We start from the raw sequence: 12,579 nt of genomic DNA on the forward strand, positions 1-12,579 counted from the left end.
CCCGCTATTGTTATTTACTGCTGCTCTTTAATTATATGTTATTCTTATCTCTTACTTATTTTTTTGGTATTTTCTTAAAACTGCATTGTTGGTTAAGGGTTTGTAATTAAGCATTTCACTGTAAGGTCTACACCTGTTGTATTCGGCGCATGTGACAAATACAATTTGCTTGACTCCAGCGAGTCCCAGTCCAATGACAGCTGTGTAATGTGTGCGTCACCCAACCTACTCCCATGCAGTACCTTTGCAGCCAGACGGACTGATGCACAACCAAATAGACTAATCAACCAGTTGTAGTCACAGAGGTCAGTCATGAAGACAGCCAAGTGCGTCAAATAGCTACCCACATTCATACATTCACTGTATTGTACACTTTGTATTTAATAATAAAGTGGTTTTCCCAATCACTCTAAAAGTAATTGATATTCATGTGATTTTGCAATAAGGAGGATACAACAGATCCCCTTCCCTAAAACTTCCTGTCCACTTACCTCTTTGAGCTTCTTGGCCCATGGTTTCTGGGCCTTCTTGAAGCCCTCATCGGCCTCTTTGGCCTCCTTGAAGCCTCCGATCATCTGCTTGTGGTAGGCCTCCTTCTGCCAGTTCTTGACCTTCTCCAGGTCTTCGTTGAGCAGGCCGTTCTTCACCTCCTGGTGCAGCTCACTCACCTTCTCAGCCTCGGTCATCACACCCAGCCAGGCCCTCTCCACAGTGCCATACTGTGGTCCTGGTGTTAGAGAATATCACAGGGGGACATTCAATCACTACATATAGGTGGCAGAAAAAATTATTGAAAATATGAACGTGACCAACTCAGTGGCCTTGTGGTCAGAGTGTCCGCCCTGAGATTGAAAGATTGGAAGTTTGATCCCCAACCGAATCATACCAAAGACTGTAGAAATGGGATCCAATGCGTCTCTGTTTGGCCTTTAGCATTAAGGAGATAAATTGGGGGTAAGGCCCTGCGATAGACTAGCGTCCTGTCCAGGGGGTGTACTTGTACATCAAGCCGTCTCACGCTACTTGTACATCAAGCTGTCTCACGCTCCTGCTCTTATGAGCCGTTCCAGCTTGCACAAGTTAAGGCTCCTCATCTTACAGAAAACACTCACAATACAATCGGGACAAGTGGAGCTGAGCAGTGAGTTAAATCAAAGAATTTAACATGGGATGAAGACCTCAAAACAGACGCCAAACAGACAATCCCAATACTGGCCTTTCTCGATCAGCTGTCTCCATCTCTTGGACCAGGCAGTCAGCTGGTCACCATAGGCCTTCTCAATCTTGGAACGTTCCTGAAGGCATCCCATGAGGTCATTGCAGAGCCGGTGGCCGTCGTCAATCCGCTTAACGGCGCGCTTGTAGTTCCCCACCTGAGAATGGTCAGAGGAGGGTAGACTAAAGAGGTACAAGAGCGAAACACAAGGCTTCCCTACATATCAATGATTGAGGATGAGGATGCAGTCAAGTGCAATACTCAATATGCCAAATCTCTAAGAGCACTAAGATATCTTTAGGTGGAAATAACTAATCTGACGGGCCAACATAAACTATAAAATAATTTTCTCTCTTGAGAGAGTCAAATAAGAAATGGAGATAAAATAGATCAAATAAATCGTTTAACTCTGGTGTAGTGACGGAAATGATAAATGATCTACTAATACCCTGGAGTAACAATAAAGAATCACCTGTACTCACTTTCATCATTCTCATACCACCTTAAGAGACGCCACCTTAACATAGGCATTACTGAGCTCTGAGTCCCCTCCCCCCAGTGCCTGCAGGGGGCATGAGCTCCTGGTGCATGACAGAGGGAGGGGGGCTCATGCCTGTGCATGTGTAGTTATGCAATGGCAGCAACTTTGTGTGTGTGGCCATCGCTGTGACTTTTTCCACATTTTGTTAAGTTACAGCCTTATTCTAAAATGAATAAAATATAATACAGTGCCTTCCAAAAGTATTCAGCCCACTTGGCATTTTTCCTATTTTGTTGCATTACAACCTGTAATTTAAATCGATTTTTATTTGGATTTCAAGTAATGGACATACACAAAATAGTCCAAATTGGTGAAGTGAAATGAAAAAAATTACTTGTTTCAAAAAAGTTAAAAAAAAGTACAAATGGAAAAGTGGTGTGTGCATATGTATTCACCCCCTTTGCTATGAAGCCCCTAAATAAGATCTGGTGCAACCAATTACCTTCAGAAGTCACAGAATTAGTTAAATAAAGTCCACCTGTGTGCAATCTAAGTGTCACATGATCTGTCACATGATCTCAGTATATATACACAACTGTTCTGAAAGGCCCCAGAGTCTGCAAAACCACAAAGCAAGGGGCATCACCAAGCAAGCGGCACCATGAAGACCAAGGAGCCCTCCAAACAGGTCAGGGACAAAGTTGTGGAGAAGTACAGATCAGGGTTGGGTTATAAAAAATTATCAGAAACTTTGAACATCCCACGGAGCACCATTACATCCATTATTAAAAAATTTAAAGAATATGGCACCACAACAAATCTGCCAAGAGAGGGCCGCCCACCAAAACTTACGGACCAGCTTTTTGGCCATCAAGGAACGCTGTTTCTGGCACAAACCCAACACCTCTCATCACCCCGAGAACACCATCCCCACAGTGAAGCATGGTGGTGGCAGCATCATGCTGTGGGGATGTTTTTCATCGGCAGGGACAGAGAAACTGGTCAGAATTGAAGGAATGATGGATGGCGCTAAATTCAGAGAAATTCTTGAGGAAAACCTGTTTCAGTCTTCCAGAGATTTGAGACTGGGACGGAGGTTCACCATCCAGCAAGACAATGACCCTAAGCATACTGCTAAAGCAACACTCGATTGGTTTAAGGGGAAACATTTAAATGTCTTGGAATGGCCTAGTCAAAGCCCAGACCTCAATCCAATTGAGAATATGTGGTATGACTTAAAGATTGCTGTACATCAGCGGAACCCATCCAACTTGAAGGAGCTGGAGCAGTTTTGCCTTGAAGAATGGGCAAAAATCCCAGTGGCTAGATGTGCCAAGCTTATAGAGACATACTCAAGAGACTTGCAGCTGTAATTGCTGCAAAAAGGTGTCTCTACAAAGTATTGACTTTGGGGAGGTGAATAGTTATGCAAGCTCAAGTTTTCTGTTTTTTTTCATCTTATTTCTTGTTTGTTTCACAATAAAAAATATTTTGCATCTTCAAAGTGTTGTGTAAATCAAATGATACAACCCCCCCAAAAAATGTATTTTAATTACAGGTTGTAAGGCAACAAAATAGGAAAAATGCCAAGGAGGGTGAATACTTTCGCAAGCCACTGTAAATGTCCTCAATATACACAATACCCCATAATGACAAAGCAAAAACTGTTTTTTAGAAATGTTTGCAAATTGATTAAAAATAAAAAAGAGAAGTACCTTATTTACATAAGTATTCAGACCCTTTGCTATGAGACTCGATATTTAGCTCAGGTGCATCCTGTTTCCATTGGTCATCTTTGAGATGTTTCTACAAATTGATTGGAGTCCACCTGTGGTAAATTCAATTGATTGGACATGATTAAGGAAAGCAAACACCTGTCTTTATAAAGGTCCCATAGTTGACAGTGCATGTCGGAGCAAAAACCAAGCCACGAGGTCGAAGGAGTTGTCCATAGAGCTCCGAGACAGGATTGTGTCGAGGCACAGATCTGGGGAAGTGTACCAAAACATTTCTGCAGCATTGAAGGTCCCCAAGAACATAGTGGCTTCCATCATTCTTAAATGGAAGAAGTTTAGAACCACCAAGACTCTTCCTAGAGCTGGCTGCCTGGCCAAACTGAGCAATCAGGGGAGAAGGGCTTTGGTCTGGGAGGTGACCAAGAACCCAATGGTCACTTTGACAGAGCTCTAGAGTTCCTCTGTGGAGATGGAAGAACCTTACAGAAGGACAACCATTTCTGCAGCACTTCACCAATCAGGCCTTTATGGTAGAGTGGCCAGACGGAAGACACTCCTCAGTAAAAGGCACATGACAGCCCAATTGGAGTTTGCCAAAAGTCACCTAAAGGACTCTCAGTCCATGAGAAACAAGATTCTCTGGTCTGATGAAACCAAGAATGAACACTTTGGCCTGAATGCCAAGCGTCACATCTGGAGGAAACCTGGCACCATCCCTACAGTGAAGCATGGTGGTGGCAGCATCATGCTGTGGGGATGTTACTCAGTGGCAGGGACTGGGAGACTAGTCAGGATCGAGGCAAAGATGAACGGAGCAAAGTACAGAGAGATCCTTGAAAACCTGCTACAGAGCACTCAGGATCTCAGACTGGGGCAAAGGTTCACTTTCCAACAGGACAACGACCCTAACAAAATGTGGAAAAAGTCGAAAGTCTTTCCCGAAGGCACTGTAATGACCCACGCATGTATGTGTGTGTGCCCCTCTGTGTGCCCGCACACGTCTGTGTGTGTGTGCTCGTGTACTGACTGCTATAATCCTTTACTGTGCTCTAATGCAGGCAGACAGATTATCAGGGATAGGACACTGACAGGACGAGGCAGAGACAGGAATGCAGCCCACAGACAAAGACCACTCAGTCCACTCAGAGAGGATGGGCCCTAGGCTGGGTAGGACTGGTGTGGGGTACAGTGTCTGTGTCAAAAACAAAGTCCCTTTAAGAAGAGTTTACAGGATATAGATAATATACCGTTTTGTATTTTTGTTGTGTTTTCTGTCAGACGTGTTTTTCATTTTAAACCAAACATCTAGCCGTACAAGAGTCCTTATGCTATTCAGTATGCTGTGGCCAGAGCTTTCTTGGCCGTATATAGATTTTAGGCCAGGTGCATGTGGGCTGAATGGCTGCCTCAGTGCTGCTTCTAACTGAGAGGCTCTGTCTGTCTGTGTCTGTGACCCTCCTCCTACAATGACACAAAAGGGACTCTATAGTGCTCTATAGTGAATTCCATAGCACTAATTGGATATTTTCTATGCAACAACAACATCAACGTATTGGATTAACCAACCATATTCCTATTGATCCTCATGGAAATGAAATTACATGACCTATAGTATCATGTTGTCTGTTGTCAAGAACAGAGGATGATGGTGGTCAGTGATCCTATGACTCATGTCTCCTAAAGAGGGATCGTTGTGTGTGACTTGGCTGATAAAGGTCTATAGGTTTTCCTTCATAGCCCAGATGACCTGTATGGATGGTATTTCTGAAGTACCTCCCAAAAGCTGTCCATAGCGTCGTCAGCAGTAGCAGCAGATTCATCGTAGGACCCCGACATTTTCCTGGTTGTGGCAAAGCAGGCTAAACTCTAAATGTGTCAGCAGCAGAGCTGGGTCCCTCACGCACTGCAAGAGAAAGAGAGAGAGAGAGAAAGAGGAGAGAGTGAGATTGCAATACATATACATGTAGAAAATACAATACAGTAGAACATCCTACAACATTCATCATTTATGATATGCTATGAAATACAATACTTGGGCTCTCTATGGTATTCAGAAACCATATGTTTTCCATAGCCAATCAGTGAGCAGCACTGATGAAAGACTTCCTTTGGAGGCTCTGAGACAGTTCTAATAATGAAGTTAAAATAGGTCTTCTATCCCCATGCACACTGCTCTGTGGCCCCAAGGAACAGAAAGGCCATCTTCCACACGCGTGTCCCAGAAACCACAGCACACCACAGGGAGCACAGCATCACTGTAATCATGGAGTTCTGACCCTGTATTGTACTGTACAATAGCTCAGCATAAACTGTCCCATGACATGTTTCTTCTGGAAGAGTGCTACACTATACACAGACTCACTGCACACAGACCCATACATGCATTCTGTACTAACACACATGCACACTGTACTAACACACATGCATACTGTACTAACACACATGCATACTGTACTAACACACATGCACACTGTACTAACACACATGCATACTGTACTAACACACATGCACACTGTACTAACACACATGCATACTGTACTAACACACATGCACATGGACGCAGGCACACACATAGACCCACACAGACAGACTGGCAGGAACGCACACCACTCACACCCACACACTATATCTTTCTCTAAAAAGTCTACATGAAGTTACACAGCCCAGAAAAGAGACCAAAATAAACATATTGCAGTCCTGGTTTAATTTATTTCACATAAACACCTACGGTTATATAACTGTAGGTGCATTCTAACAATGTGATTAAACTGCCAATTAATTTGTAAACCCTTTCTCTGTCTAAAACATTTCCTCCAAGATTTGAGATTCTATTCCTTTGACGGCTGGTCGATTCTTCCCCACAAAGAATAAAATAGCACAGACTGGTTAGCGTTTATTCTTGTATTGAGCTCTAATTGAAACCTAATTCAGTTTGCTCTCCTTTACCGTCTCAATGAACTGTTCTTTAGTGGCATCTCCTTCAGGTCTGGAAGTCTCCACAACAACTACCCAGCGCAAAATAGCAAGCACATGGAGGGGTACACTACATTAAATAATGTTAAATGGTTCCCAAACAAGGTAGGAAACTAATTAAAGCCAGAATCGGGAGTATGTGTACCAGCCCAGCAACAGCCCCTACACTTGGTTTAGAACAACAAACATAAAAAAATGGAGCAAAAACCTCAGGTTTGGAGTTATCATAGAGTAAGACACTTACTAGGTCATTACACAAATGTGTCCCTTTTGGGTAGTGTAACTTGGTTGATTTTTTACATTTATTTCACCTAGTTTTAACATTCTGTTATGACGAGCACATGTTCAACTTAATAAAAAACATGTTTTCCCATTCCGACTGTTAAATAAAAAAATGACTATAGTAAGTGCCTATTTAGTGCCGAACAGGGTTGACCACAACAGGGTTGGGGATTTAATCTTAAATCAGCCATAAATCCCGTTGTGACAGGGGGAATGGAATCTTGTTGTGTGCAAAAGTGAAGGTCAACTGAATGCAAGCTTCGCAAAAAACAGTTTATTGTTAAAACATTTCTTGCCTGTCTATCCGTGGATAACAGGGTTGACGTGATATGCTGGACACACTTCAGTTTTCCACCACAAAACACCAGACAATGGCTAAAAGGATTAGAACCAGCTCACCTGATTTTACGTTATGATTTAACTCATATTAAAATGAGAGTTCACGTAACAGGGTTGAGCTTAAAATGAGGGTGTCACGTCCTGACCAATATTTAGGTATTATTTCTATTATATTTGGTCAGGACGTGGCAGAGGTATATTTGTTTTGTATTATGGGGTTTTGTGTGTGGTGTAGTGGGGTGTGTTAGTTTGGTATAGGTTCTAGGTTTGTTTTTCTATGTGTAGTTTTGGGTGCTGGACTCTCAATTGGAGGCAGGTGTTTCTAGTTGCCTCTGATTGGGAGTCCCATAAGTAGGTGTGTGTTTGTTTGGTTTTCGTGGGTAGTTGTTTTTGCACTGCGTGTTGTGTGCCTGCAAAACTGTTCCTGTCGTGTATATTGTTTTCCAGTGGATGCGTTACTCCTTTTTTTTTATTAAAACATGAGCATCCATATTCCCGCTGCAGTTTGGTCTATTCAACACGGCTCTTTTTGTGACAGAACTACCCACCACCAAAGGACCAAGCAGCGGAGAAGAGGACAGAGGCAAGTGAGGGAGGAATGTTGGAGGCAGCCCCAATAATTTTTTAGGGGGGGGCACAAGGGCTATTTGGCGGGGCGAGATTACAGCCCCAGGCCAGCTCCCCGTACCCTTGTAGGGCAGACTGGACAGGTCCCGTGCTTTGGGGTTGAGGCTGTGGTGAGGCCTGGGATTTTCAGGCCGGTAGGCAAGGTACCAGCGCCCCGCATGTGCCAGGGCGAAGTAGGCATCGAGCCGGAAGGGGTGATGCCAACCCTGCGCTCAAGACCGCCAGTGCGCCCTTTCGGTCCGGTGTTTCCCGCCAGACGCACTAGCATGGAGGTGCGTGTCTCCAGGCTGGCACGTCCTATACCAGCCCCACGCATCAGGAGTCTAGTGTGTCAACCCAGCCTCGCCAGTCAACAGTCACCAGAGCTGCCCGCCAGTCAACAGTCGTCAGTGCTGCCCGCCAGTCAACCATCACCAGAGCTGCCCGCCAGTCAACAGTCGTCAGAGCTGCCCGCCAGTCAACAGTCGTCAGAGCTGCCCGCCAGTCAACAGTCGTCAGAGCTGCCCGCCAGTCAACAGTCGTCAGAGCTGCCCGCCAGTCAACAGTCGTCAGAGCTGCCCGCCAGTCAACAGTCGTCAGAGCTGCCCGCCAGTCAACAGTCATCAGAGCTGCCCGCCAGTCAACAGTCGCCAGAGAGGTCAGACTGCCCTGAACTGCCGGAGTGGCCAGACTGCCCTGAACTGCCGGAGTGGCCAGACTGCCCTGAACTGCCGGAGTGGCCAGACTGCCCTGAACTGCCGGAGTGGCCAGACTGCCCTGAACTGCCGGAGTGGCCAGACTGCCCTGAACTGCCGGAGTGGCCAGACTGCCCTGAACTGCCAGAGTGGCCAGACTGCCCTGAACTGCCAGAGTGGCCAGACTGCCCTGAACTGCCAGAGTGGCCAGACTGCCCTGAACTGCCAGAGTGGCCAGACTGCCCTGAACTGCCAGGGTGGCCAGACTGCCCTGAACTGCCAGGGTGGCCAGACTGCCCTGAACTGCCAGGGTGGCCAGACTGCCCTGAACTGCCAGGGTGGCCAGACTGCCCTGAACTGCCAGGGTGGCCAGACTGCCCTGAACTGCCAGGCTGGCCAGACTGCCCTGAACTGCCAGGCTGGCCAGACTGCCCGGTTCTGCCAGAGGTGCCCGCCTGCCCGGATCTGCCAGGGTGCCCTGCCTGTCAGGATCGGCCCGAGTGGCCCTCCTGTCCTCCGGCCCAGCCCGAGTGGCCCTCCTGTCCTCCGGCCCAGCCCGAGTGGCCCTCCTGTCCTCCGGCCCGGCCCGAGTGGCCCTCCTGCCCTCCGGCCCGGCCCGAGGGGCCCTCCTGTCCCCCGGCCCGGCCCGAGGGGCCCTCCTGTCCCCCGGCCCGAGGGGCCCTCCTGTCCCCCGGCCCGGCCCGAGGGGCCCTCCTGTCCCCCGGCCCGGCCCGAGGGGCCCTCCTGTCCTCCGGCCCGGCCCGAGGGGTCCGTCTGCCTGGCGCAGCTATCGGCTCCACCGAAGTGGGCGACGCCGAGGGTGGAGCAGGGTCCACGTCCTGCACCGGAGCCACCTCCAGGATAGGTGGGTTGGGGAGGGAGGGTGTAGCACAGTGCCGTCGTTGACGGCAGCCACCCTCCCTTCCCTCCCTTATTGTTTAGGGGGTATTGCTTTTTGGTTTTGTTGGGGTAATGGGGATTTTTTTGTGTTTTCTTTTAACCTGTTGGGTCTAGGGGGCAGCATTTGCACGTCTGGATAAAAAAAATGTACCCGATTTAATCTGGTTACTAATCCTACCCAGTAACTAGAATATGCATATACTTATTATATATGGATAGAAAACACTCTAAAGTTTCCAAAACTGTTTGAATGGTGTCTGTGAGTATAACAGAACTCATTTGGCAGGCAAAACCCTGAGACATTTTCTGACAGGAAGTGGATACCTGATGTGTTGTATTGACTTTAAACCTATCCCATTGAAAAACACAGGGGTTTAGGAATATTTTGGCACTTCCTATTGCTTCCACTAGATGTCACCAGCCTTTACAAAGTGTTTTGAGTCTTCTGGAGGGAGATCTGACCGAACAAGAGCCATGGAACGATGATGTCCCATTAGACACCTGGCGCGCGAGTTCATGTTGGGTACCCTCGTTCCAATACGTTATAAAAGAGTATGCATTCGTCCACCTTGAATATTATTCATGTTCTGGTTAAAAAAGGCCCTAATGATTTATGCTATACAACGTTTGACATGTTTGAACGAACGGAAATATATTTTTTCCCCTCGTTCATGACGAGAAGTCCGGCTGGCTTACATCATGTGCTAACGAGACGGAGATTTTTGGACATAAATGATGAGCTTTTTTGAACAAAACTACATTCGTTATGGACCTGTGATACCTGGAAGTGACATCTGATGAAGAGAATCAAAGGTAATGGATTATTTACATAGTATTTTCGATTTTAGATCTCCCCAACATGACGTCTAGTCTGTATCGCAACGCGTATTTTTCTGGGCGCAGTGCTCAGATTATTGCAAAGTGTGATTTCCCAGTAAGGTTATTTTTAAATCTGGCAAGTTGATTGCGTTCAAGAGATGTAAATCTATAATTCTTTAAATGACAATATAATATTTTACCAATGTTTTCTAATTTTAATTATTTAATTTGTTACGCTGACTTGACTGCCGGTTATTGGAGGGAAACGATTTCCTCAACATCAATGCCATAGTAAAACGCTGTTTTTGGATATAAATATGAACCTGATAGAACTAAAAATGCATGCATTGTCTAACATAATGTCCTAGGAGTGTCATCTGATGGAGATTGTAAAAGGTTAGTGCATCATTTTAGCTGGTTTTATGGTTTTGGTGACCCTGTCTTTGACTTGACAAAACATTACACACAACTCTTGTAAATGTACTGTCCTAACATACTCTAAATTTATGCTTTCGCCGTAAAACCTTTTTGAAATCGTAAAACGTGGTTAGATTAAGGAGATGTTTATCTTTCAAATGGTGTAACATAGTTGTATTTTTGAAAAATTTGAATTTTGACATTTATTTGGATTCAAATTTGCCGCTCTTGAAATGCACCTGCTGTTGATGGAGTGCACCACGGGTGGCACGCTAGCGTCCCACCTAGCCCCAAGAGGTTAAGGTGCATTCCGGGGTCTGCACCTTTAGGGGGGGGGTAATGTCACGTCCTGACCAATATTTCGGTATTATTTCTATTATATTTGGTCAGGACGTGGCAGAGGTATATTTGTTTTGTATTATGGGGTTTTGTGTGTGGTGTAGTGGGGTGTGTTAGTTTGGTATAGGTTCTAGGTTTGTTTTTCTATTTGTAGTTTTGGGTGCTGGACTCTCAATTGGAGGCAGGTGTTTCTAGTTGCCTCTGATTTGGGAGTCCCATAAGTAGGTGTGTGTTTGTTTGGTTTTCGTGGGTAGTTGTTTTTGCACTGCGTGTTGTGTGCCTGCAAAACTGTTCCTGTCGTGTATATTGTTTTCCAGTGGATGCGTTACTCCTTTTTTTAAATTAAAACATGAGCATCCATATTCCCGCTGCAGTTTGGTCTATTCAACACGGCTCTTTTTGTGACAGAGGGACAGGTGTTTTTTTTTACTTAAAATGATTTTCTAATCACATAACTACAACAATTTTCAGAAATTACTTTGACAAAGCAACAAAACTAGGGCTTTACAATGATGGTGAAAATGATACAGAGTGCACAGAGGGACATGTCAATATGCTGGATTTGGGCACTTTATTGAATTTTGTATGTGGTCTATATTAAATGGCTCTTCATTCAATATAACATGCTTTTAAAGTCCAATATTGGTGCCAAATCTCTACTTAAAATATCCAAGCGACGCAAAAGTGACTCATTTCGTGGAATGATCCTACTAAGTTAGTAAGGCATTAATACATTATATTTTCTCTGGTAATGCTCCCAAAGAGAACAGGAGTAAAGGTGATAAGCTATGTCTGTTTGGCCTTATGCTGACTTCTCCACCAAGCATACAGTACCAGTCAAAAGTTGGGACACATTTACTCATTCAAGGGTTTTTCTTTATTTTTACAATTTTCTACATTGTAGAATAACAGCGAAGACATCAACACTATGAAATAACACATATGGAATCATGTAGTAACCAAAAAAAGTGTTAAGGTCACATTTAAAATAAAAAATAAATTAGGTAGTCACCTGGAATGCATTTCAATTAACAGGTGTGCCTTATTATACGTTAATTTGTGTAATTTTTTTCCTTCTTAATGTGTTTGAGCCAATCAGTTGTGTTGTGACAAGGTAGGGGTGGTATACAGAATATAGACATATTTAGTAAAAGACCAAGTCCATATTATGACAAGAACAGCTCAAATAAGCAAAGAGAAACGACAGTCCATCATTACTTTAAGACATGAAGGTCAGTCAATACGGAACATTTCAAGAACGTTGAAAGTTTCTTCAAGTGCAGTTGCAAAAACCATCAAGCACTATGATGAAACTGGCTCAGGAAAGGAAGACCCAGAGTTACCTCTGCTGCAGAGGATAAGTTCATTAGTTACCAACCTCAGAAATTGCAGCCCAAATAAATGCTTCACAGAGTTCAAGGAACAGACACATCTCAACATCAACTGTTCAGAGGAGACTGTGTGAATCAGGCCTTCATGGTTGAATTGCTGCAAAGAAACCACTACTAAAGGACACCAATAAGAAGAAAAGACTTGCTTGCGCCAAGAAACACGAGCAATGGACATTAGACCAGTGGAAATCTGTCCTTTGGTCTGATGAGTCCAACTGTGAGATTTTTGGTTCCAACCTCCGTGTCTTTGTGAGACACAGAGTAGGTGAACAGATGATCTCCGCATGTGTGGTTCCCACCGTGAAGCACGGAGGAGGTGGTGTGATGGTGCTTTGCTGGTGACATTGTCAGTGATTTATTTAGAATTCAAGGCCCACTTAACTAG

General features: G+C 44.9%; 1 protein-coding gene across 4 annotated transcripts in view; it reads right to left on the reverse strand.

Moving 5' to 3' along the window:
• Positions 1 to 12,579, reverse strand: part of LOC106567295 (protein kinase C and casein kinase substrate in neurons protein 1) — a 76,624-nt gene that overhangs the window by 19,665 nt on the left and 44,380 nt on the right. For all 4 annotated transcript variants that reach the window (XM_045693158.1, XM_014136438.2, XM_045693157.1 and 1 more), the window contains 3 exons: positions 5,207 to 5,336; positions 1,217 to 1,373; positions 492 to 727 (listed from right to left, as the gene is read on the reverse strand). In XM_045693158.1, coding sequence (XP_045549114.1) covers positions 492 to 727; positions 1,217 to 1,373; positions 5,207 to 5,269 — 456 coding nt within the window. In that variant the 5' untranslated portion in view covers positions 5,270 to 5,336. The remainder of the gene's footprint in view (positions 1 to 491; positions 728 to 1,216; positions 1,374 to 5,206; positions 5,337 to 12,579) is intronic.

The sequence above is a fragment of the Salmo salar genome, chromosome ssa13, assembly GCF_905237065.1.
Source record: "Salmo salar chromosome ssa13, Ssal_v3.1, whole genome shotgun sequence".
In the NCBI taxonomy this organism is placed as follows: domain Eukaryota; kingdom Metazoa; phylum Chordata; class Actinopteri; order Salmoniformes; family Salmonidae; genus Salmo; species Salmo salar.